This window comes from Bombina bombina, chromosome 9 (assembly GCF_027579735.1).
Source record: "Bombina bombina isolate aBomBom1 chromosome 9, aBomBom1.pri, whole genome shotgun sequence".
Lineage (NCBI taxonomy): Eukaryota > Metazoa > Chordata > Amphibia > Anura > Bombinatoridae > Bombina > Bombina bombina.
In genome coordinates, this window is record NC_069507.1 from 220,158,336 (window position 1) to 220,186,292 (window position 27,957).

The window sequence follows — 27,957 nt, forward strand, 5'->3', positions numbered from 1 at the left end:
CTCCTTCCCAACAGGAAGCTGCAAGAGGATCACCCACAGCAGAGCTGTCTATATAGCTCCTCCCCTAACTGCCACTCCCAGTCATTCGACCGAAGACAAGCAAGAGAAAGGAGAAACTATAGGGTGCAGTGGTCACTGTAGTTTAAAAATAAAAAACACCTGCCTTAAAATGACAGGGCGGGCCGTGGACTGGATACACCACAAGAGAAATAAATTTATCAGGTAAGCATAAATTTTGTTTTCTCTTGTAAGTTGTATCCAGTCCACGGATTCATCCATTACTTGTGGGATACCAATACCAAAGCTATAGGACACGGATGAAGGGAGGGACAAGGCAGGCACTTAAACGGAAGGCACCACTGCCTGTAAGACCTTTCTCCCAAAAATAGCCTCCGAAGAAGCAAAAGAATCAAATTTGTAGAATTTAGAAAAAGTATGAAGCGAAGACCAAGTCGCCGCCTTACAAATCTGTTCAACAGAAGCCTCATTCTTAAAAGCCCATGTGGAAGCTACCGCTCTAGTATAATGAGCTGTAATTCTTTCAGGAGGCTGCTGGCCAGCAGTCTCATAAGCTAAGCGAATTATACTTCTTAGCCAAAAAGAAAGAGAAGTTGCCGAAGCCTTTTGGTCTCTCCTCTGTCCTGAGTAGACCACAAACAAAGCAGATGTTTGACGAAAATCCTTCATAGCTTGTAAATAAAATTTTAAAGCACGAACCACATCAAGATTGTGTAAAAGACGTTCCTTCTTTGAAGAAGGATTAGGACATAGTGAAGGAACAACAATCTCCTGATTGATATTTTTATTAGATACCACCTTAGGAAGAAAACCAGGTTTGGTACGTAACACTACCTTATCTGCATGGAAAATGAGATAAGGGGAATCACATTGTAAAGCAGATAACTCCGAAACTCTTCGAGCCGAGGAGATAGCTACTAAAAACAGAACTTTCCAAGATAAAAGTTTAATATCTATGGAATGCAAAGGTTCAAACGGAACCCCTTGCAGTACCTTAAGAACCAAATTTAAACTCCATGGCGGAGCCACAGGTTTAAACACAGGCTTGATTCTAACTAAAGCCTGACAAAACGCCTGAACATCTGGAGTATCAGCCAGACGCTTGTGCAAAAGAATAGACAGAGCAGAAATCTGTCCCTTTAAGGAACTAGCTGAAAATCCCTTCTCCAATCCTTCTTGGAGAAAAGATAATATCCTAGGAATCCTGACCTTACTCCATGAGTAACCTTTGGATTCACACCAATGAAGATATCTACACCATATCTTATAATAGATTTTCCTGGTGACCGGCTTTCAAGCCTGAATTAAGGTATCAATGACCGACTCAGAGAAACCACGCTTTGATAAAATCAAGCGTTCAATCTCCAAGCAATCAGACGCAGAGAAATTAGATTTGGATGGTTGAAAGGACCCTGAAGTAGAAGGTCCTGCCTCAGCGGCAGAGTCCATGGTGGAAGGGATGACATGTCCACCAGATCTGCATACCAAGTCCTGCGTGGCCACGCAGGTGCTATCAAAATCACCGAAGCTCTCTCCTGCTTGATCTTGGCAATCAGACGAGGGAGCAGAGGAAACGGTGGAAACACATAAGCCAGGTTGAAGGACCAAGGTGCTGCTAGAGCATCTATCAGCGCTGCCTTGGGATCCCTGGACCTGGATCCGTAACAAGGAAGCTTGGCGTTCTGACGAGACGCCATGAGGTCCAGTTCTGGTTTGCCCCAAAGTTGAATCAACTGTGCAAACACCTCTGGATGGAGTTCCCACTCCCCCGGATGAAAAGTCTGCCGACTTAGAAAATCCGCCTCCCAGTTCTCTACTCCTGGGATATGGATAGCTGATAGATGGCAAGAGTGAACCTCTGCCCATAGAATTATTTTTGAAACCTCCAACATTGCTAGGGAACTCCTTGTTCCCCCTTGTTGGTTGATGTAGGCTACAGTCGTGATATTGTCCGACTGAAATCTGATGAACCCGACCGCAGCAAGCTGAGGCCAAGCCTGAAGAGCATTGAATATCGCTCTTAGTTCCAGAATGTTTATCGGAAGGAGTGCCTCCTCCTGAGTCCACGAGCCCTGAGCCTTCAGGGAGTTCCAGACTGCACCTCAACCTAGAAGGCTGGCATCTGTCGTTACTATTGTCCAATCTGGCCTGCGGAAAGTCATACCCTTGGACAGATGGACCTGAGATAGCCACCAGAGAAGAGAATCCCTGGTCTCTTGATCCAGATTTAGTAGAGGGGACAAATCTGTGTAATCTCCATTCCACTGACTGAGCATGCAAAGTTGCAGCGGTCTGAGATGTAGGCAGGCAAACAGCACTATGTCCATTGCCGCTACCATTAAGCCGATTACTTCCATACACTGAGCCACTGAAGGGCGACAAGTAGAATAAAGAACACGGCAGGAATTTAGAAGTTTTGACAACCTGGCCTCTGTCAGGTAAATCTTCATTTCTACAGAATCTATCAGAGTTCCTAGGAAGGAAACTCTTGTGAGAGGGGATAGAGAACTCTTTTCTTCGTTCACCTTCCACCCATGAGACCTCAGGAATGCCAGAACAATGTCCGTATGGAACCTGGCGATTTGAAAATTTGACGCCTGTATCAGAATGTCGTCTAGGTAAGGGGCTACTGCTATACCTTGCGGCCTTAGGACCGCTAGGAGTGACCTTAGAACCTTCGCAAAGATTCTTGGTGCCGTAGCTAACCCAAAGGGAAGAGCCACAAACTGGTAATGCCTGTCTAGGAAGGCGAACCTGAGAAACCGATGATGATCTCTGTGTATCGGAATGTGAAGATAAGCATCCTTTAAGTCCACGGTAGTCATATATTGACCCTCCTGGATCATAGGTAGGATGGTTCGAATAGTCTCCATCTTGAAGGATGGGACCCTGAGAAATTTGTTTAGGATCTTGAGATCTTTGGTCTGAAGGTTCCCTCTTTCTTGGGAACTACAAACAGATTTGAATAGAAGCCTTGCCCCTGTTCCTCCTTTGGAACTGGGTGGATCACTCCCATAACTAGGAGGTCTTGAACACAATGTAAGAATGCCTCTCTCTTTATCTGGTTTGCAGATAATTGTGAGAGATGAAATCTCCATTTTGGGGAAGAAGCTTTGAAGTCCAGAAGATATCCCTGGGACACAATTTCCAATGCCCAGGGATCCTGGACATCTCTTGCCCAAGCCTGGGCGAAGAGAGAAAGTCTGCCCCCTACTAGATCCGTTTCCGGATCGGGGGCTGATCCTTCATGCTGTTTTAGAGGTAGCAGCAGGTTTTTTGGCCTGCTTTCCTTTGTTCCAAGCCTGATTAGGTCTCCAGACTGGCTTGGACTGGGCAAAATTTCCCTCTTGTTTTGTATTAGAGGAAGTTGAAGCTGCGCCACTCTTGAAGTTTCGAAAGGAACGAAAATTAGTCTGTTTGGTCCTTAATTTGTTGGACCTATCCTGAGGAAGGGAATAACCTTTTCCTCCAGTAATATCAGAAATGATCTCCTTCAGTCCAGGCCCAAATAGGGTCTGCCCCTTGAAGGGAATGTTGAGAAGCTTAGACTTTGAAGTAACGTCAGCTGACCAGGATTTAAGCCATATCGCCCTACGCGCCTGAATAGCAAAACCTGAGTTTTTAGCCGTTAGCTTGGTTAAATGAACAACGGCGTCAGAAACAAATGAATTGGCTAGCTTAAGGGCTTTAAGCTTGTCAAGGATATCATCCAACGGGGTTTCTACCTGTAGAGTCTCTTCTAGAGACTCAAACCAGAAAGCCGCAGCAGCAGTGACTGGGGCAATGCATGCAAGAGGCTGGAGAATAAAACCTTGTTGAATAAAAATTTTCTTAAGGTAACCCTCTAATTTTTTGTCCATTGGATCTAGAAAAGCACAACTGTCCTCGACCGGGATAGTTGTACGCTTCACTAGGGTAGAGACTGCTCCCTCCACCTTAGGGACCGTCTGCCACAAGTCCCGTGTAGCGGCATCTATAGGAAACATCTTTTTAAAAACAGGAGGGGGAGAGAACGGTACACCTGGTCTATCCCATTCCTTAGTAATAATTTCTGAAAACCTCTTAGGGATTGGAAAAACATCAGTGTAAACAGGCACTGCATAGTATTTATCCAACTTACACAATTTCTCTGGGACTACAATGGCGTCACAGTCATCCAGAGTTGCTAAAACCTCCCTGAGCAACACGCGGAGGTGTTCAAGTTTAAATTTAAATGTAGACATATCAGAATCAGGTTGAAGTGTCTTCCCTGAATCAGAAAAATCACCCACAGATAGAAGCTCTCCTGCTTCAGCTTCTGCACATTGTGAGGGTATATCAGACATAGCTACTAAAGCGTCAGAGAGCTCTGTATTTGTTCTAGCCCCAGAGCTGTCTCGCTTTCCTTGTAACCCTGGCAGTTTGGACAATACCTCTGTAAGGGTATGATTCATAACTGCCACCATGTCTTGTAAAGTATACGCAATGGGCGCGCTAGATGTACTTGGAGTCCCTTGAGCGGGAGTTATAGGTTCTGACACGTGGGGAGAGTTAGTTGGCATAACTTCCCCCTTGTCAATTTCCTCTGGTGATAAATCTTTTAAAGCCAGAATATGGTCTTTAAAATTTATAGTAAGATCAGTGCATTTGGTACACATTCTAAGAGGGGGTTCCACAATGGCTTCTGAACATAATGAACAAGGAGTTTCCTCTATGTCAGACATGTTTAACAGACTAGTAATGAGACCAGCAAGCTTGGAAAACACTTTAATAAATGTGAAAAAGCAGAATATAAAAAACGGTACTGTGCCTTTAAGGGAAAAAAACAATCACATAAACTGCAAAACAGTGAAAAAAAAGCAGTAAACTCTACGAAATTTTTACAGTGTGTATAATAGACTAAAATAGCATTGCACCCACTTGCAAATGGATGATTAACCCCTCAGGCTCAAAAACCAATCAGATAAACGGTAAAACCGTTATAAACAGTCACAAGCAAACTGCCACAGCTCTACTGTGGCTCCTACCTGCCCATAAAACGACTTTTGTAGGCACAAAAACCCTTACAGAGGTCCTATATGTCAGGGGACTCCTTCAGGGAAGCTGGATGTCTCAGATTGTAAAAACTACTGCGCAATTAGAGCGCGAAAATAGGCCCTTCCCACCATGCACTCAAAGTGAAAGGGCCATAAATAACTACTCCTAGGAGAAATCTAGTCAGCCATGTGGAAAACTAGGCCCCAAATAAAGATTTATCACCCTCAGTAAAAAACGTTTTTTATATATCATGCAAACGTTTTACATACTAAGTAATAAGAGCAAGTAACATGAATATTACCCTTTACTGCAAGCATGATCCCAGTCGTTTGTTAAATCACTGTAATCAGGCTTACCTTAATATATCAGGCAATGTCAGCATTTTCTAGACCTTATCATCTCTCTAGAAAAAAATATACTGAACATACATCAGAGCAGATAATTCTGCAGGCCATTCCCCCAGCTGAAGTTTTCCCATACTCTTCAGTTATGTGTGAGAACAGCAGTGGACCTTAGTTACAACCTGCTAAGATCATCAAAAACCTCAGGCAGAACTCTTCTTCTAATTTCTGCCTGAGGTAAAAACAGTACAACGCCGGTACCGTTTAAAAATAACAAACTTTTGATTGAAGATAAACTACACTAATTCACCACATATCTCTTGATACTTCCTTTCTTGTCGAGAGCTGCAAGAGAATGACTGAGAGTGGCAGTTAGGGGAGGAGCTATATAGACAGCTCTGCTGTGGGTGTCCTCTTGCAGCTTCCTGTTGGGAAGGAGAATATCCCCACAAGTAATGGATGAATCCGTGGACTGGATACACCTTACAAGAGAAATTGAAAGTATATTACAAAAATTGTTTTTGAACCACAGAGGAAGTGCATAACTGTGTACAACTGTGTCCTGAGACTCTACAGCTCACTGGCTGACAGGGACAACTCCTTCAGAAATAGCATTTTTTTCAGGCCAGGGGCATCCATTAAAAATACAAAACACTATAATCCATTTTAACATGTTCTTTAAGATGGATCAGAGAAATATTTTTAAGCATCATGTCCTTTTTAAAAGCCAATCTATTTGGTTTATTTAAAGCACAAACACAGAGATTAAAGCAGCAACGTAGTAAACCATTTACTGTAGTATGAAGCTTTCTGATATGGGTCTTATTCAAATTGTGTGTTTTTACCTTTTACAAAAAGAAGAGATTCTGTTCTCTTTACACTAGCGATCAAATTGCTCAGATCTAGGATGATTTAAGATCTCAGTTGCCAGTAACCCTAAATAACAGATTGCATTAAAGGGACAAAAGACCCAAATGGTTTATTTCATGATTCAGATAGAGCAGCAATTTTAAACAACTTTCTAATTAATTTCTATTATCTAATTTGTTTTCTCCTCTTTGTATCCTTTGTTGAAAAGTATACCTAGGTAGACTCAGAAGCTGCTGATTGTTGGCTGCATATACATGCCTCTTGTCATTGTCTTTCAGCTATCTCCCAATAGTGCACTGCAGCATCTTCAACAAAGGATACCAAGAGAATGAAGCAAATTGGACAAATGTTTAAAATTGTATATTCTGTCTGAATCATAAAAGACAAAAATTGGGTTTCATGTCCCTTTAAACCTCTCGGTTGGCAGTCATATACAGCAGTGATTCTAAGTCTTAGTTGCCGGTAACAGTAGTTTAACCCCTTGATCACCAATAACACACAAATTGATTGAATGAATGAATGGCCTCACCTGTAAGAAGATCGACCAGCTGCAGCTCGTTTCTCACTAGTCCAAGATTATTTGGAGTTGATGTAGCAAAAGACAAAAAGCTTGTGAGACTGCTCCATTCAATGCCTCTGTAAGGACAGAAAGGTGAGTCTAATGAGATGACAATGTGCTTGTTTCATACACAGCCTGATTATCAATACCAAATGCAGAACACTGGCATTGCCTTGTGAAATGGATAAACGTTATCAGTACCTGAGCAGAGTCAGACATTTGTTACGGCTGGAACTCTAAACTAATTTGACATCTTCCTTATGGTTTTGATGCCATACGATTTAAACTTTCATGATTCAGTTATTACATGTAATGTTAAAGAAACTTTTCAATTTGCTTGCATTATCAAATTGACTTTGTTCTTTTGGTATTCTTTGTTGTAGAGCCTAGTTTCTCAACCTGTGGTACTTGTACCCCAGGGGGTATCTGGAGCTTTGGTAAGGGTACTCAGTAGCTTGCCCTTTCATTACCTTTTCCCCACATTCCTGGGCATTTCACTTATTTTGTTACCTAATAATATTTGTGTGCATTGGGGGGTACTTATTATGCCTGTTGGGGTACTTGCTAGAAAGAAGGGTGAGAAACACTGTTGTAGAGCATACCTAGGTAGGCTCAGGAGCATGCACATCTTGGATACTAAGAGAAGAAAGTAGATTTGATTAAAAAAAAATTGGAAATAGATTTTTTTTTTTAATTGATTACTCCATCTGATTCATGAAAGTATAAATTTGAGCTTCATATCCCTTTAAATACTAGTTTATCAGCCTGGGGTACCTTTAATTAAACTTGTCTGATTCCAATCATGACATTTCAAACAACTTTTCAATTTACTTCTGTTATCTAATTTGCAATGTTTTCTTGATATCCTTTTGTTGAAAAGGATACCTAGGTAGGCTCAGAAGCAGCAATGCACTACTGGGAGCCAGCTGCTGATTGGCGGCTGCACATAAATGCCTCTTGTCATTTGCTCACCAGATGTGTTCATCTAGCTCCCAAATAGTGCATTGTTGCTCCTTCAACAAAGGGTACTAAGAGAATGAAGCAAGTTTAATAATAAATTGCAAAGTTGCTCTTTTCTGAATCATGAACGAACAAATATGGGTTTCATGTCCCTTTAAGGTACTTAAACCATAGGGCAAGGGTTTATCCTGGGCTTTCATTGAGTTAGCTAAACAGCCACGTTACTATGTCACATTCAACAACCTAAGTAGCAGGTGCAAGGTAAAGTGTGCCACAACCGCAGCCTCATAATGAAATATTCAAAAAATATACTATGATGAAGTGTATGTGCGATATAAACCAAAAACAGACACTGTGTATATAAAAACATAATTAGCCAAACAGTGCCAGGTTAAGTCTGCTACAGTGAGTTTATTTAATACAAAAAATAATTCTATTAATAGCTTATATACACACATACATATCTCTCTCTCTCTCTCCAATTTGTTTTGTAATTTTCCCTATGGGCTTTGCACCCAGACTTGTCTGGGGTTAACTGCCTGTGACTCTGGGGACAGCACAGCTTCCTGTGAGTTCCAGTGAGCACCCAGGGCTGAGCATGTTGCAGGGTCATGGGATGTGTACCCAGTCCAGTCTGACAGTGCAGTCCCCTTCCGTGTTTTATATATGAATGGGGTGATTACATAAGCCTGTGCACCCTTCACTTGTTCCCAGTTTGTTGGATTGAGAGCTTGCATTGTGTGGCTGTTTTAGGGTCCCAGGTTTTGGAAGGGACCTTGACATTGTACCTGGGCTTGTCCCATTTGGCCAAATGCTGTAACTAACCCTTCCATTTTTGCTTTTAATCTTAGCTGAGAGCTTGTAAGTCAGTGCTGGACTTTCTCTGTGTGTTTTAATTTGTTTTGTAATTTTCCCTATGGTTCTTGCACCCAGACCTGTCTGGGGTTAACTGTCTGTGACTCTGGGGACAGCACAGCTTCTTGTAAGTGCCGGTGAGCACCCAGGGCTGAGCATGTTGCAGGGTCATGGGATTTGTACCCAGTCCAGTCTGAGAGTGCAGTGTTTTTTTACACATATCTATCTATATATACATACATATATACATACATACATACACAATAAATATATATATATATATATATATATATATATATATATATAAATTAAATCTAAACTTACAGCACCAAAGATATAGTCATTTACATGTCCTCTTGTTCCTGCCTCTCACAGCGAATTATTGGCAGAAAAAAAGGTGCACCAAGATTGTCAAATATTAAATACACTCAAAAAGTAAGGAATATTTAAAGAATGAGTAGACTGAAAGACAGAAATCTTTTCCAGCACTAGGACAGACTATAACAATAAAGAATCACATTCCTAAGGGTCTAAGCAACCCAGTAAAACAAAATTATTCTGCTGGAAATAAATACTAAATGTTATAAAGAATAACGTTTAATTCATCAAATCATTGATATTATACATTTGCCCTACTTTCAAGCACATCACAATTGGATAATATTGACACAAAATGTCCATTTCAATACAAAGTCCCAAAAATAACTGGGGATCCCCAGAACCGTTAAAGTAAAGAAAGAAATCCTTGAAAAGCCAATTTTGTAAGTCTGGATTTATTATCCCATAGCCAGACAATCATTTAAGACTTTAAAGTTGTAATGCATTTTCTTATATTACTTATTTACAGTTCAGGTCTCGGATTCTTTGCTCCCGTGAAGGCGTGTGGGTATTATACGGGCTGTATGATAAAAGTCCCCTTGAAACAATAAACAGCGAACAGTGTCGGTTGCAGGGACAGTTTTACTTAACGGATAATGTTAACATATCTTCCCCTTCACCATTCCCTGCACTTCAATATTGGCTACTAGAAGAGTACTCACTCAGCGTGTGATGTTATCTTTCCTTCCCTTTCACCATGCGAATCACCGATCACCGCTGTCATTCTAAGGGTAAATGCAGTCTTGTTTCACCACGGATCGCTTTAACTTCAGCCTCCTTTGTAATCTTAATACAGCCATCACGCTTTTTATTTTGGGTAAGTTGATCATCTCTTTGTGCTAGTAGGAGCAAACAAATCACGGTCGCATGTACATATCCGCGACCGGAGCAAACGCAAAGCTACGCGCGTTTCACAATCTTTGGCTAAGGGCTTCTTCCGGCAGACATTGTAATGATGTCATCGAAAAGGTGCTTTTTTATTTGTGGTTGTAACTCCTCCTGGTACTTCACGTAGTTTAATGATATTCAGCCAGGTGAAATATTTTATAAGCGATTGCTAAGCTTTCACTTTTATAGAAAACTCATACATTTCAGGACTTATGCAGAATTGTTCATCATTTGTGTAAATTCACTGAATACTATTACTGCTAAATGCTTCAATAAAGGAGAAAAAGATAGAGGAGAATCAGAGACAAATTAGAACAAGAAAATTCTTATTATATTTTGATTTTCATTTAAATTTTTAACTTAGAACTAAGTTTTGCTATAATTAAAACTGCCAATCATACTTTTACTAATATTTGAATTATGCAAAACAGGTCCAGTAAAAATTACTCTTTTTTTAGGGGGCCATTTTAGTCATTTAGAAAGGGGGCATAGTTTATTTCTTCATTTAACCCTTTAGGGTTTAATGATTGCAAATTGTAACTCCATTTGCATTCCTGTTGGAGCAGTATTTTGTCTAAGTCTCCTCCTCTTCCTTGCACTCAACCACCTTTTGAGCAATCTGTGGGTTCCCATCGACTCCCACCCCAGCGATCGGGCCTCTATAGTGACAGGCATCGCCGGGGCTTCCCGTTACGCGCGGTGACGCCATGCGCAATGGCGTGATGATGTCACTGCTCAACTTTATTTAAAATTAACAATACAAAATATAGGGAAAGGGGGCATGCTGCTTAAAAGCCTGTATCTCAGGCATCTAAGCAGCTACAGACCCCCAAATCGCCTAACCTTTCCAACGGTATAAGTTTTGGGGATCGGGAGTCAAAAAAAATGTTTTTTTAAAAAAATAGTGAAAAACAGAAAAAAATTAAAATCCTGCTTAGCACTCAGAGTTAAATCAATCTTTTCTAAACCTCTAAATTTTAGCTTATTTTTGTTGCTATTGTGGTAATATAAAAAGTGCCATGCAACACTACTAGTTTTTATTACTTTATTTTTTTGTCTCTTTTATGTTCTTTTATCCTCTCACGTAATTCTCTGTACGTTTTGCCTATGCAATACATCTGGCAACTACAGGTTATCATATAAACTGCCCCTTCAGATCTGCATGTGTTGTGTCCTTTTACTAATCTTCTCTTAACATATTTGTCAGTGAATCTTTCTCCAACCAGGAGATTTTTACATACCAAACATTTTTTACATTTAAAGTTTCCATTTCTTTCTGAGAGTGTGTATCCAATTTATTTCATTTCAAGACTAATTTATCTCTTAAATTAGGTGCTTTCCTAGCAGTCAATTTGTGTCTTTCCCCTATTATATTCGCTAAAACATTATCTTCATCTCTCAATTGATTTTTATAAAATAACATTTCCCTATTTGTATTTAATGCTCTATTATATGCTTTCTTGAGGGGGCCTTGTGTATAACCTCTTTCTTTGAATCTATCTTGAAGCATTCTTGCTTCAATTTTGAACTGAAGTGTTTCTGTACAATGTCTCAAATATTGTCCTTGATGAATATTATTTAAGAGATAGGGGGGATGACTCTCAGCTCTTAATAAAGTGTTACCTGCTGTTTTCTTGCATGAGTTGCAGTATTTAACTTGTTTCCTACTTTCAGTATTCTGAGGTCTGAGGTCTAGGAAGGCAATTTCTGTATCACTAAATTCATAGGTAAAATTAAAATTATAATTATTCTGATTCAGTTTTTTCATGAATTATTTTAGTTCATCACTAGTGCCTTCCCATATCAGGATATCGTCTATAAAACAAATCCACAAGCTAAATAAATTTTCTTCTAAATCAGAGACCCTGTCATTCTCCCAGGACCCCAAGAAAAGGAACGCATATGTCGGGGCACAGCATGTCCCTATCGCTGTACCAAAAATTGGTTCATACGCCTTTTTATTAAACAGGAAATAATTATGTTTTAAAAGAAATTCTAACACTTGTACTACAAATTTTGTATGTGCTTCATATTTTGTGCCTCTTTGCTCCAAACATTTTTCAATCACTTTTATTCCTTTTTCATGGGATATTGAGGAATACAAAGCTGCAACAAATATAGTAACTAGTAAAGTATTATCATTTAATGTTATCCCGTCCAATCTTTTTAAAACATCTAGAGAGTCTTGAGCATAAAAGGGAAGGGATGTCAAGGAGGGTCTTAGGCAATAATCAATATACTCAGATATTTTTTTCTGTTAAAGAACCAATACCCAAGATTATTGGTCTTCCATGGATTGGTACTCTTTCTTTATGCAGTTTCGGAATTGTGTAAAATGTGGGGATTATTGGGAATTTTACAGTTAGAAATTTTCTTTTTATTTATTACTTTGTTTTCAAATGCCTGTTTTATTATTTTTTCCAATTCATCCTTATAAATAAGAGTTGGATCTTTTTTGAGAAGTCTGTAGTGTGCTGTGTCGGATACCTGTCTATTACACTCAATCTCATAGTCCTTTGTGTCCATCACTACTACATTTCCACATTTATCTGAATTTTTTATTGTTATATCTTTGTTTTTTTAATTCTTTTAAGGCCATTCTTTGATTTTTTGATAAGTTATCTTCAAAGTTTTGTTCCACATTCATTAATTCAATGTCTTTTTCGACTAACTTAACAAAATTATATATACTTGGAAATGTAGTCGTTGATGGCATAAACCATAATTTATGTAAGAACTTAACTAATAAATTAATTTCTTTCATAGTGGCAAGAGTCCCTGAGCTAGTGACGTATGGGATATACATTCCTACCAGGAGGGGGCAACCTCAAAATGCCTATAAATACACCTCTCACCACACTCATTCCTCAGTTTAACGAATAGCCAAGTAGTGAGGTGAAAAAAGGAGTAAAAAAGCATACAAAAAGAGCAACTGGAAAAAATATTGTGTTTTTTTACAAAAAAAATCATAACCACCACAAAAAAGGGTGGGTCTCATAGATTCTTGCCACTTTGAAAGAAATTAATTTGTCAGGTAAGTTCTTACATAAATTATTTTTTCTTTCATGTAAGTGGCAAGAGTCCATGAGTTTGTGACATATGGGATAAAATACCAAGATGTGGAAGTCCACAGAAGAGTCCCTAGAGAGGGAGGGATAAAATAGCAACAGCTATTGCCGCTGAGAAATTAAATCCAAACAATAATTAAATAAATAAACTACAAAAAAACTTATTGTGGAATAAAACATAATTTATGCTTACCTGATAAATTCCTTTCTTCTGTAGTGTGATCAGTCCACGGGTCATCATTACTTCTGGGATATTACTCCTCCCCAACAGGAAGTGCAAGAGGATTCACCCAGCAGAGCTGCATATAGCTCCTCCCCTCTACGTCACTCCCAGTCATTCGACCAAGGACCAACGAGAAAGGAAAAGCCAAGGGTGAAGTGGTGACTGGAGTATAAATTAAAAAATATTTACCTGCCTTAAAAACAGGGCGGGTCGTGGACTGATCACACTACAGAAGAAAGGAATTTATCAGGTAAGCATAAATTATGTTTTCTTCTGTTAAGTGTGATCAGTCCACGGGTCATCATTACTTCTGGGATACCAATACCAAAGCAAAAGTACACGGATGACGGGAGGGATAGGCAGGCTCTTTATACAGAAGGAACCACTGCCTGAAGAACCTTTCTCCCAAAAATAGCCTCCGATGAAGCAAAAGTGTCAAATTTGTAAAATTTGGAAAAAGTATGAAGCGAAGACCAAGTTGCAGCCTTGCAAATCTGTTCAACAGAGGCCTCATTCTTGAAGGCCCAAGTGGAAGCCACAGCTCTAGTAGAATGAGCTGTAATTCTTTCAGGAGGCTGCTGTCCAGCAGTCTCATAAGCTAAACGAATTATGCTACGAAGCCAAAAAGAAAGAGAGGTAGCGGAAGCTTTTTGACCTCTCCTCTGCCCAGAGTAAATGACAAACAGAGAAGACGTTTGTCGAAATTCCTTAGTTGCCTGTAAGTAAAATTTTAGAGCACGGACTACATCCAGGTTGTGCAGTAGACGTTCCTTCTTTGAAGAAGGATTTGGGCATAAAGAAGGAACAACAATCTCTTGATTGATATTCCTGTTAGTAACTACCTTAGGTAAGAACCCAGGTTTAGTACGCAGGACTACCTTATCCGAATGAAAAATCAAATAAGGAGAATCACAATGTAAGGCTGATAATTCAGAGACTCTTCGAGCCGAGGAAATAGCCATTAAAAATAGAACTTTCCAAGATAACAACTTTATATCAATGGAATGAAGGGGTTCAAACGGAACGCCCTGTAAAACATTAAGAACAAGGTTTAAACTCCATGGTGGAGCAACAGTTTTAAACACAGGCTTAATCCTGGCCAAAGCCTGACAAAAAGCCTGGACGTCAGGAACTTCTGACAGACGTTTGTGTAACAGAATGGACAGAGCTGAGATCTGTCCCTTTAAAGAACTAGCAGATAAACCCTTTTCTAAACCTTCTTGTAGAAAAGACAATATCCTAGAAATCCTAACCTTACTCCAAGAGTAACCTTTGGATTCACACCAATATAGGTATTTACGCCATATCTTATGGTAAATCTTTCTGGTAACAGGTTTCCTAGCCTGTATTAAGGTATCAATAACCGACTCAGAAAACCCACGTCTTGATAAAATCAAGCGTTCAATTTCCAAGCAGTCAGCTTCAGAGAAGTTAGATTTTGATGTTTGAAGGGACCCTGTATCAGAAGGTCCTGTTTCAGAGGTAGAGACCAAGGTGGACAGGATGACATGTCCACCAGGTCTGCATACCAAGTCCTGCGTGGCCACGCAGGTGCTATTAGAATCACTGATGCTCTCTCTTGTTTGATTCTGGCAATCAATCGAGGAAGCAACGGAGTAATCCCCATTCCACTGACTTAGCATGCACAGTTGCAGTGGTCTGAGGTGTAAGCGTGCAAAGGGTACTATGTCCATTGCCGCTACCATTAAGCCGATTACCTCCATGCATTGAGCCACTGACGGGTGTTGAATGGAATGAAGGGTGCGGCAAGCACTTTGAAGTCTTGTTAGCCTGTCCTCTGTCAGGTAAATCTTCATTTCTACAGAATCTATAAGAGTCCCCAGGAAGGGAACTCTTGTGAGTGGAACGAGTGAACTTTTCTTTTCGTTCACCTTCCATCCATGTGACCTTAGAAATGCCAGCACTAACTCTGTATGAGACTTGGCAGTTTGAAAGCTTGAAGCTTGTATCAGAATGTCGTCTAGGTATGGAGCTACCGAGATTCCCCGCGGTCTTAGTACCGCCAGAAGAGCACCCAGAACCTTTGTGAAGATTCTTGGAGCTGTAGCCAATCCGAATGGAAGAGCCACAAACTGGTAATGCCTGTCTAGGAAGGCAAACCTTAGGTACGGATAATGATCTTTGTGAATCGGTATGTGAAGGTAAGCATCTTTTAAATCTACAGTGGTCATGTACTGACCTTCTTGGATCATAGGTAAAATTGTCCGAATAGTCTCCATCTTGAACGATGGAACTCTTAGGAATTTGTTTAGGATCTTTAAGTCCAGGATTGGTCTGAAAGTTCCCTCTTTTTTGGGAACCACAAACAGATTTGAGTAAAACCCCTGTCCCTGTTCTGATCGTGGAACTGGATGGATTACTCCCATTAACAAGAGCTCTTGTACGCAGCGTAGAAACGCCTCTTTCTTTGTCTGGATTGTTGACAATCTTGACAGATGAAATCTCTCTCTTGGAGGAGAGTATTTGAAGTCCAGAAGGTATCCCTGAGATATTATCTCTAGCGCCCAGGGATCCTGAACATCTCTTGCCCAAGCCTGGGCGAAGAGAGAAAGTCTGCCCCCCACTAGATCCGATCCCGGATCGGGGGCCCTCAATTCATGCTGTTTTAGGGGCAGCAGCAGGTTTCCTAGTCTGCTTGCCCTTGTTCCAGGACTGGTTAGGTTTCCAGCCTTGTCTGTAGCGAGCAACAGCTCCTTCCTGTTTTGGTGCAGAGGAAGTTGATGCTGCTCCTGCTTTGAAATTACGAAAGGAACGAAAATTAGACTGTCTAGTCTTGGCTTTGGCTTTGTCCTGAGGCAGGGCATGGCCTTTACCTCCTGTAATGTCAGCGATAATCTCTTTCAACCCGGGCCCGAATAAGGTCTGCCCTTTGAAAGGTATATTAAGCAATTTAGACTTAGAAGTAACATCAGCTGACCAGGATTTTAGCCACAGCGCCCTGCGTGCCTGAATGGCGAATCCTGAATTCTTCGCCGTAAGTTTAGTAAGATGTACTACGGCCTCCGAAATGAATGAATTAGCTAGTTTAAGGACTCTAAGCCTGTCCGTAATGTCGTCCAGAGTAGCTGAACCAATGTTCTCTTCCAGAGACTCAATCCAGAATGCCGCTGCAGCCGTGATCGGCGCAATGCATGCAAGGGGTTGCAATATAAAACCTTGTTGAACAAACATTTTCTTAAGGTAACCCTCTAACTTTTTATCCATTGGATCTGAAAAAGTACAGCTATCCTCCACCGGGATAGTGGTACGCTTAGCTAAAGTAGAAACTGCTCCCTCCACCTTAGGGACCGTTTGCCATAAGTCCCTTGTGGTGGCGTCTATTGGAAACATTTTTCTAAATATCGGAGGGGGAGAGAACGGCACACCGGGTCTATCCCACTCCTTAGTAACAATTTCAGTAAGTCTCTTAGGTATAGGAAAAACCTCAGTACTCGTCGGTACCGCAAAATATTTATCCAACCTACACATTTTCTCTGGTATTGCAACTGTGTTACAATCATTCAGAGCCGCTAACACCTCCCCTAGTAATACACGGAGGTTTTCCAGTTTAAATTTAAAATTTGAAATATCTGAATCCAGTCTGTTTGGATCAGAACCGTCACCCACAGAATGAAGTTCTCCGTCCTCATGTTCTGCCACCTGTGACGCAGTGTCTGACATGGCCCTAATATTATCAGCGCACTCTGTTCTCACCCCAGAGTGATCACGCTTACCTCTTAGTTCTGGTAATTTAGCCAAAACCTCAGTCATAACAGTAGCCATATCCTGTAATGTGATTTGTAATGGCCGCCCAGATGTACTCGGCGCTACAATATCACGCACCTCCCTCTGAGCGGGAGATGTAGGTACTGACACGTGAGGTGAGTTAGTCGGCATAACTCTCCCCTCGTTGTTTGGTGAAATTTGTTCAATTTGTACAGATTGATTTTTATTTAAAGTAGCATCAATACAGTTAGTACATAAATTTCTATTGGGCTCCACTTTGGCATTGCAACAAATGACACAGGTATCATCCTCTGAATCAGACATGTTTAACACACTAGCAAATAAACTTGCAACTTGGAATACAATTCAATTAGAATAATATTAAAACGTACTGTGCCTTTAAGAAGCACAGAAGATCTATGACAGTTGAAAATTAATAAATTGAAACAGTTATAGCCTCAATCCTTGTAAACAACACAACTTTAGCAAAGGTTTAATCCCATTAGCAAAGATAACAAATTCTGAAAGCAGGAAACAAATTACAGAATAAACGTTTTTTATCTCAGTCAAACTATAATTCTCACAGCTCTGCTGAGAGAAATTACCTCCCTCAAAATAAGTTTTGAAGACCCCTGAGCTCTGTAGAGATGAACCGGATCATGCAGGGAATACAATGAGTTGCTGACTGAAATATTTGATGCATAGTAAAAGCGCCAAAAAACGGCCCCTCCCCCTCACACACAGCAGTGAGGGAGAACAGAAACTGTCAGAAAACAGATTAAGCAACTGCCAAGTGGAAAAATAGTGCCCAAACATTTATTCACTCAGTACCTCAGCAAATGAAAACGATTTTACATTCCAGCAAAAACGTTAAACATAATCTCTAGTTATTAAACAGCTTTATGTATTTCTTACAGTGTAATTCTAGTGAAGTACCATTCCCCAGAATACTGAAGTGTAAAGTATACATACATGACATTATATCGGTATGGCAGGATTTTCTCATCAATTCCATTGTCAGAAAATAAAAACTGCTACATACCTCTATGCAGATTCATCTGCCCGCTGTCCCCTGATCTGAAGTTTACCTCTCCTCAGATGGCCGAGAAACAGCAATATGATCTTAACTACTCCGGCTAAAATCATAACAAAAACTCTGGTAGATTCTTCTTCAAACTCTGCCAGAGAGATAATAACACACTCCGGTGCTATTTTAAAATAACAAACTTTTGATTGAAGATATAAAACTAAGTATAATCACCATAGTCCTCTCACACATCCTATCTAGTCGTTGGGTGCAAGAGAATGACTGGGAGTGACGTAGAGGGGAGGAGCTATATGCAGCTCTGCTGGGTGAATCCTCTTGCACTTCCTGTTGGGGAGGAGTAATATCCCAGAAGTAATGATGACCCGTGGACTGATCACACTTAACAGAAGAAAAAAGCTTTAACCAAGATGTCAAAGAAATGGAAAAAGCTTTCTGATGTTTCCTAAAACCAGAAAAAAACAACAAATAGACTAGACGTCTTTCTGAAATCCAAAGAATGTAAAGATCTTTCCAGAGAATTCTTAGGATTAAGACACAAAGAAGAAACAACAATTTCCCTACTAATTCTGAAATAATTCACAACCTTAGGAAGAAATTTAAATGAAGTCTGCAAAACAGCTTTATCTTGATGGAAAATCAGATAAGAAGGCTCACAAGAGAGAGCTGATAACTCAGAAACTCTTCTAGCAGAAGAGATAGCCAAAAAACACTCCAAGAAAGTAGATTAATATCCAAAGAATGCATAGGCTCAAAAGGAAGAGCCTGCAAAATCCTTAAAACCAAATTAGAACTCCAAAGAGGAGAAATTAATTTAATAACAGGTTTGATACGAACCAAAGCCTGAACAAAACAGTAAATATCAGGAAGATTAGCAATCTTTCTATGAAATAAAACAGAAAGAGCAGAGATTTGTCCCTTCAAAGTACTTGCTGACAGAACCTTATCCAGACCATTATATTAAAGAATTATAAAATTCTAGGAATTCTAAAAGAATGCCAAGAGAAATTATGTAAAGAACACAATGAAATATAGGTTTTCCAAACCCAATAATAAACCTTTCTTGAAACAGATTTACGAGCCTGTAACATAGTAATAACCACTGAGTCAGAGACACCTCTATGACTAAGCGTTCAAATTCCATACCTTCAAATTTAACAATTTGAGATCCAGATGGAAAAATGGCCTTTGAGACAGAAAGTCTGGCTACTGCACATCCAGACAAGATCCACAAACCAAAACATTTGAGGCCACAGAAACACATGAGATTGTTCCATTACGATTTTGGAGATCACCCTTGAAAGAAGAAACAAAGATTGAAAAAAAAATAGAAACTGCTAACGTATCCACCATCTCTGCCTGAGGATCCCTGAACCTGGAAAGGTATCTGGGAAATTTCTTGTTTAGATGAGAGGCCATCAGAACTATTTCTGGAAGACCCCATATCTGTACAATCTGAAAAAACACATCTGAATAAAGAGACCACTCCCCTGAATGTAAAGTCTGGCGGCTGATATAATATGCCTCCCAATTGTCTACACACTATCAGTATATTGCCGGGTTATAATACAATATATTTAATAATTATTCTTTAAAACAAACCCCCAATAAAAAATGCATATACCAAACAATGAAATTAATGTAAATTCTTTATATTAGTTAAAATTTATAGACACATTGAATTATATTTATAGAAAACCAGATATGAATCAAACTATACACATTTAAAATATTATAATATGCTAAGTAAAGATCATAAAAGTTACCTTATTTATTAACCTTATTCGCAATTGAATTTTATTAAAATACCACAAAGAGATACCAAGATATGAGCCACTAACGTTAAGACTGGTACAATTAAGTTATTTGACCCACAAATGATTCTATGCAATGCTAATTAAAACACCAGAAGTATATATATTCTTAATGTAAACAGCCAGATTATATGACAATTTATCAAAGCTGAAATAAATTCTTTAGCAGCAATAAGGTAAATTCTAAAATATATTTATATGGTTATAAATTACTTGGCAAACAAAATATTAGTTTTAAACCACATAGAATTATGAATGCAAGCTAAAATACAAAGTACCTTTTTAAAATTACTAACTGCAATTTGACTATAGTCTTAGAATACCTTTGTCTAAAATATTAAAGATAAATAAGTCATACATCAACCAATTAAACAATTAATGTTTCAACTTCCAGAGTTTCTCCAGTAAATCCAATTTCGCCTCAAAAATTGAAAGAGGTAATTTTTTCAAGATGGATAAAAAAGAAAATGTATGCTTACCTGATAAATTTGTTTCTTTTTAGACACGATGAGTCCACGGATCACCTTAATTATTTATGGGATATTCACCTCCTGGTCAGCAGGAGGAGGCAAAGAGCATCACAGCAGAGCTGTTAAATAGCTCCTCCCTTCCCTTCCACTCCAGTCATTCGACCGAAGTTAGGAAGAGAAAGTAAAAGCCAAGGTGCAGAGGTGTCTGAAGTTTATAATAATTAACAACCTGTCTAAAAGAACAGGGCGGGCCGTGGACTCATTGTGTCTAAAATGAAAAAAAATTATCAGGTAAGCATACATTTTCTTTTTTCTTTTTTTTCAACAAGCTTTATTGAGAAAATTAAAGGTTTTACAGTTGCCATGGAATACATCCGGCATAGTGTGGTTACAGCAATCATAAAAGTAGAGTAATGAAAAGAAAGAAAAAAAGAAAATGTACAGTACAGTAACAAAATCGACTGATGTTCAAAGTTCTGTGATACACGGCAAAACTGACCTCATGGATGCATCTCAATGGAACCAAATAGCTTGTGAAAGATTTTTTTTTTTTTTTTTCAAACCGTGTGGATTCAAAAACCACTAAACAAATAAATGGATAGTCTATGCTACGTAACATAATTCTGGGTTATGAAGTCTTGCGAATACATATGCGCTCAAATAGATAATTATCAGCAGGATGAAGAGTGTGTGGTAAGATTCAAGTTCCAAAGCACCCAAGAGAGGTGTTCCCTATATGATATCTAAAGTGATTATAATTAAATTAAGCAAGTGCTGGTGTCTCGCTTTTGGGGTTAGCTGGTCGGGGGAGTGGCCTAGTGTGTGTGTGAGTGAATGTATGTTTCCCAAAATAGCAACATGGCACAATAAAAGTCCATCCTGCTCGTGTTTTGGTAGTGGAATTTTTCTAGGGACAAAAGAAGCGTTACATTTTGTGACCAAGCTTTCTGAGTTGGTACACTGCGCTGTTTCCATAGTCTGGGAATTAGTTGTTTTGCTCCGCTTAACATAATATATAGTAAAACTTGTCTGTATTTACATTTGATCTTGGGTGGTTTATTAAATAGAAACGTTAAGGGATTGAAAGGGATATCTACTGAAAGAGCCTTTTGGATTTCTCTATGGATGTCTCGCCAGAAGGGTTGGATTAGGGGGCAATCCCACCAAATATGCAGGAGTGTCCCATTTAGTTTGCAGTCTCTCCAGCATAGTGGGTCTGAGTGGGGATAAATCTTAGCAAGCCTACTAGGGTAGAGATACCATCTTTCCAAAAGTTTTAAATTTGTTTCTGTGATACCCATTGAAGAGGGTGCCTTTCCCATTTGCTGAAATATAATTCCCCATGTTTCAGGAGACACCTGGAACCCCAGTTCGGTTTCCCATGCTTTAGTATACTGAGGTAAATTTTTAGATTGTAGGGCAATTAGGATTTTATAAATTTTAGAGAGAGTGCCCCTAACTGATTGTGTGGAATGACATAGTGTCTCAAAAAGGTTCAGGCTTCTTATCATGTTAGATTTGTCTTTGTGGCCGGAGAGAAAGTGGGATAGTTGCAGGTACTCGAACCATCTATCAAAGAGAGTTATATGTTTATCTCTTAAAGGGACACTCAATCAAAATTAAACTTTCATTATTCAGATAGAGCATGCAATTTTAAACAACTTTCTAATTTACTTCCATTAACAAAATGTGCACAGTCTTTTTATATTTAAACTTTTTGAGTCACCAGCTCCTACTGAGCATGTGCAAGAATAAGCGTGTATGCATTTGTGAATGGCTGATTGCTGTCACATGGTACGTGTATGCATTTGTGATTGGCTGATGGCTGTCACATGGTACAGGGGGAGTGGAAAAAGACATAACTTAAAATTGTCAGAAAAAAAATGTGCTACTCATTTGAAGTTCAGACTAAGTGCTATTGCATTGTCTTGTTATCTTGCATTTGTTGATTATGCAAATCTACAGTGTTGACTGGTCCTTTAAGGCTGCTTTGTGTATGATAGTTCCCTTATCTAGAACTAGGTGACATGGTAATCCCGCTGATAAAGTGTAGGGATCGTCCATCCATTTCTGCGAAAGTGGAGGAAAGTCGTTATGTAGTAAGGGAGTTAGTGGAGAGGGGATAGTAGATATGCCTCTTTGGGGGTGCGTGAGGCGGTCCCAAGAAGAAAGTGTGTCCAATACAAGCGAGGGGGTATAGGCTGGTAAAATCCTATGTTGTCTATACATCCAACACATGGAGCCTAAACTTTTTGACTTAATTAGGTCGTGCTCGAGCTTTACCCATTCTTTTTTTTTTTTTTTTTTTTAAATATATTTTTTATTGAAGCCATAAACAGATACAATCAAAGGTTATGCCCCTAAACATTTACAGGAAAGTGCAAATACACTATTATTAGATAAGTGTTACAAACAAAACCCTACAGTAAGGGTATAATGTATCCAGATAGCACATACATAATGTCATAGAATTTGGGCAATTTACAATAAGACTTCAGTTTTGTAGTAAAGGTAATAACAATAAAACAAAAATAGTCCTCCCCGGGCCATATAGCAGACGAAATGAAGTGTCCATTCAGATACAATTAGGGATAGGGGGGATTAGCTTTATATTTTAAGAAGGGGGGGGGGGATGCAGCGGGCAAGAGCCGCTCGAAATATAATAGGGGGGGGGTGGAGGGGGTGGAGGGCGGAGCCGGTCGGGATGTCAAGCTTATATAAACTATAATCGGGACCCTAAGTGAGCATTAGTTTTAATTGCCAAGTAAGCTTCTTAAAAATATCTAGGCAGAGTATAAGGTGGAATACATAATTAAAGGGATATAGTGGTGAGCTTTCATTAGTCTCATTATGACCTGGAGATAGTGCTTTATATACCAGGATGAATCTTAGCGCGTGAAATATAAGAACTGGAGTAAAATTAAACACATAAAGGAACGGCATCCTGATTAACTGTAGAAATTGAATCTCTACAAAATGGATGGGGGTAACCCCTAGTATTATTAAGTGGGGGGGGGGGCATTAATAAATTTGGAACATGAGGGATTTCCAGGTGAGCCCCTCCCCTAGGGAATTACCAGCTATAGGTGATGTAGGAGAAAGGAATAGGGATATGACCCGCAGGCAACCAGTACCGGCGGGAAAGGGAGGGGAGGAGCTCACTAGAGACAAATAATTTTGGATTAATATTAAACTCAACATAAGCAATGTAAAATCCTAGAAACAGAGGTATAATAAAGAATAAGCATAGAGACCATAAACAGTCATAATAGTAAAGAGTATTAAATACATTAAGCGAACCCACTAGCGCCTAGACATAAACACCTCTTTGCAGACAAATGAAAAAACAGACTATATCTATATCTTAAACTGTTAGTGGAGGCTATACTTCTAAGAACACTTTAGTGTGACTAGAGATCTATAAGGGAATGCGTCACTAGAAGATGGCAATATATACATAGATTAATGGCTAGTATGAACGTGCAATAGCATGGTTAAGGAGGATTCAGAGCATATAGGTTTGCGATATAACTAATAGGCTATAAACTGTTATGACACTTCTGATCATGTATCTCCATGATAATTAATAACCTTACTATATCAAAGTGGGGTTTCAGAAATAGCGATATGGAAGGTCTTCAAAACTATATACGTTCTTACACAGAGTTGTCATATATATTGGGCTAAGGGTACATTCCAGCAGGATATGCCCCGGTATTCTGCCGATATATCCACAGCACTTGCTTACGTTTGTAACCTATTGTTCTAGTGTAACAGCGACGCCAGTTTACAAATAATAATGACAGCATGAACATGTATGACTATATCAAACTGAATCTACTTTAGAATCTACAATAATACGTATATATGTATTAATTATTTGCTGCATGTTCATACTTACACTACAGCTGAAGTAAGAAGGCAAAGGACAAATTCCATAACTTTTCTGTAGCTCAAGAGGTAAAACCAGCAACTACTATACATCGCCGAACTAGGGTTATTCAGATCATGTCAAAGTATATCAGGCACGTGAGAGGGGTATAAGGTGAAAATTAAAGTACTATAGTCGTATGGGAGTTTCTATGGGATTTGTGTAATTTTATATAGAAAACTGATAGAAAGCATGTCAGGAGAGAGGTCCCTAATCCTGAAGTTTAAAGCCTAATTGACAAATTACCATCAATATAATACTATCACTTAGCTATACATAACACTGGGAGTTTCAACAACTAACATGAAAACCAAGTACTGACATTTGCAGGGCAGTGCTTCAAGGATGCTAAGGATGTTGTATCTGAGTCAGATAGCCAAGGGTATAGCAGTAAATGAGTAGTGGCACATTTTAAATGAGCTAGGCACATACTATATAGCCTATATTACATATCTGCCAGAGCACAACCCTTTGAGGATATTACTAACGTCTCTACTCAAAATGCCTGTTGCATTATGTAACTGTTCCCAGCAATAAAGGCCATATTAGGGTGTATGTGACAAGAGTATACTGAATGAATATTGTCACGTTTTAGATGAACTAGTCACATAACATACAGCTTGCCTTACATATCTACCAGAGCATCACCCTCTATGCAGTCGTAATGATCAGCATCCTAAGTATTACATATGCTAGTAATATGCAGGATTACAGCTTAATAAAAGTTCCATATCGTTATAACGGGACCCACTGTAAAGCCACAGGCTGTCTGCCTGCATCACAGTCTCTCAGTCGAATCTGCAGGTTCAATATATAAGGTTTGCATTGATAATTGAGTAACATCCCGTAACTGTGAGATGCAGAGTAAAGTTTCAAATGTGGGGATATAGCATGAGAGGTAGCAATATTCAAATCGTTCCCCAGTACATTCGCAAGAGGAGTGCAAATGTGGGGATCAGTGAGAGAACGTCTAACCAATGCCCATAGCTGTTGTTATACATGTTCCTAGTAGCCGTCCTGGGAAGCAGGGATCATAATACCAAGATAATAGGCTCCATGTAGCACTCCTGCTAGTTGAAATTGGGGGGTCGCAGGGATCTGCCCATCTAAAAGGCGAAATACCTGGGGTAACTCCGGAAATCAACTTGTGCGATACCGCTATCGTGAAGTCCTTCAGGTAGGAACGTAGCTCCGCTTCTTTCACTGACAGTATTTCCGATGCAGAAGGTCTAGATCTCCATGGTTTCAGGCTGATTGTCGGGTGTTTGGCACACAAAGTATAATGCTGTCTGCGACCTTCGGATAATACGGCAGCTGGTTTCTGGGAACCGGAGGTTTCAGGACCCTTTAAAGTTTGCATGTCAATAACGTTAGAGGTTCCTAGTTTTTCACCGCCATCTTGCGGGTCTTGTGGCGAAAGAAATTGTTTGCAAAGCTGGATAAGCAGAAGTCTCATTTCTGAGAAGTGGGCTTCCAGGACACCACAAAAACGATCCTCAAACTTGCATAGTGCAGCTTCTGGGTCCATTCTGTGACTAGCGAGATAGGAACTTTTCAGCAGTATTAGAGAAAGTTATGACTAGACTGCTTCGTCAAACAGAGTAAGCAGGCCCCGAACTGTATCGCTACTGAGGTAGCTGCATTATCCTCAAATTAAAGGTTGATTTTGAGCCAAAAGTTAATAGATAGGACTACCCTTTGCTCCTAAGGTGTTAGGAAGTTGAAATCATTAGTTAATTATATGTTTTCTCTTCTTTAGTTGTAGTATAGGAGCTCCATAAACACACGTCTGTTCTCCTTGGTAGCCGGCTCCGCCCCCCTTTACCCATTCTTTATCTAGGTTATTCTTGCACCAGTCGACCACTCTGGTTAACTGTGCTGCCTGCCGATAAAACGAGAGGTTGGGTACACCCAGTCCCCCGTCATCCCTATTTCTATACATGGTGTTTTTGGCTATTCTGGGGTGTCTATGAGCCCAGATGAAGTTATTTATAGTGGATTGCGCAGAATGAATGAACTGTGAGGGTGGTTGTATGGGTAGTGTCTGAAACATATATAAGAAAAGGAGCAGAATGCTCATTTTTAAGGCTTGTATCCTCCCTAGCCATGAGAGATATTTGTTTCGCCAAGCTCCCATGTCCAGTTTAATAGAGTCTAGAAGGTGCTGGTGGTTTAAGCGTTATAGGGATTCTTTAGAGTTTGTTAGGTTTATTCCCAGGTACTTTATGGAGGTATGCTTTGACCGAAATTGGTATCGGGTGGTAATCTGTTGGGAAGTCTGTTCAGTTATACCTACACCAAGGAATTCCAATTTCTGCATATTAATTTTGAAGTTGGAGAGGCTACTGTAGGTGTCTAGGACTGGCATTAGGGCCGCGAGGGACTGTAAGGGGGAGGTCAGTGAAAATAGAATGTCGTCCGCGTAAAGTGTGGATTTATATTGAGTATCTGCTATGTGTATTCCATGGACCCCTTCCTCCCTCCTGACACCGGAGGCCAAAACCTCCATAGCCAAAACAAACAATATGGGGGAAGCATACATTTTCTTTTTAAAGACACGATAAGTCCACGGATCATCTTCATTACTTATGGGATACAATACCCAAGCTAGTGTACACAGATGATAAGGGAGGGACAAGACGGGGAACCTAAACGGAAGGCACCACTGCTTGAAGAACCTTTCTCCCAAAAGCGGCCTCAGCCGAGGCAAAAGTATAAAATTTATAGAATTTTGAAAAAGTGTGAAGAGAGGACTAAGTTACAGCCTTGCAAATCTGTTCCACAGAAGCTTCATTTTTTAATGCCCATGAGGAAGCAACAGCCCTAGTGGAATGACCCGTAACGCTCTCAGGAGGCTGCTATCCAGAAGTCTTATATGCAAAATGGATGATACTCTTCAGCCAAAAAGAGAGGTAGACGTAGCTTTCTGACCCTTACGTTTTCCAGAGAAAATTACAAACAAAGAAGAGAAGACTGACGAAAGTCCTTAGTCGCTTGTAAGTAAAATTTTAAAGCACGGACCACGTCCAAATTGTGCAGGAGATGTTCCTTCCGAGAAGGATTAGGACACAAGGAAGGAACAACAATCTCCTGATTAATGTTCCTATCTGAAACAACCTTAGGAAGAAAACCTAGTTTAGTACATAAAACTACCTTATCTGAATGGAAAATAAGGTAAGGAGAAGTGTATTGCAATGCCGAGAGCTCAGAAACTCTACAAGCTGAAGAAAAAGCAACAAGAAATAAAACTTTCCAAGATAACAACTTAATATCTAAGGAATGCATAGGCTTAAAAGGAGCGCCTTGAAGAACTTTGAGAACTAAATTGACTCCATGGTGGAGTAACTGGTTTGAACACAGGCCTGATCCTGACCAAGGCCTGACAGAACGATTGAACATCTGGAACATCCTCCAGACGTTTGTGTAACAAAACAGATAAAGCCGAGATCTGACCCTTTAGGGAACTCGTTGATAAACCCTTCTCCAAACCCTCTTGGAGAAAAGACAAAATTCTAGGAATCCTAACCATACTCCATGAGTAGCCCTTGGATTCACACCAATAAAGGTATTTACACCAAATTTTATGGTAAATCTTTCTAGTCACAGGCTCGTAAGCCTGTGACTATAAAGATTTACCATAAAATTTGGTCTCTATGACCGATTCAGAAAACCCCTGCTTGGATAAAATTAAGCGTTCAATCTCCAAGCAGTCAGCTTCAGAGAAACTAGATTTGGGTGACGGAATGGTCCTTGAATCAGAAGGTCCTTCCTCAACGGAAGTCTCCAAGGTGGCAG

At 39.7% G+C, this 27,957-nt stretch overlaps 1 protein-coding gene across 1 annotated transcript in view; it reads right to left on the reverse strand.

Moving 5' to 3' along the window:
- Nucleotides 1-27,957, reverse strand: part of WDR11 (WD repeat domain 11) — a 163,372-nt gene that overhangs the window by 59,526 nt on the left and 75,889 nt on the right. Inside the window, exon 12 of the mRNA XM_053692652.1 lies at nucleotides 6,775-6,881. Coding sequence (XP_053548627.1) covers nucleotides 6,775-6,881 — 107 coding nt within the window. The remainder of the gene's footprint in view (nucleotides 1-6,774; nucleotides 6,882-27,957) is intronic.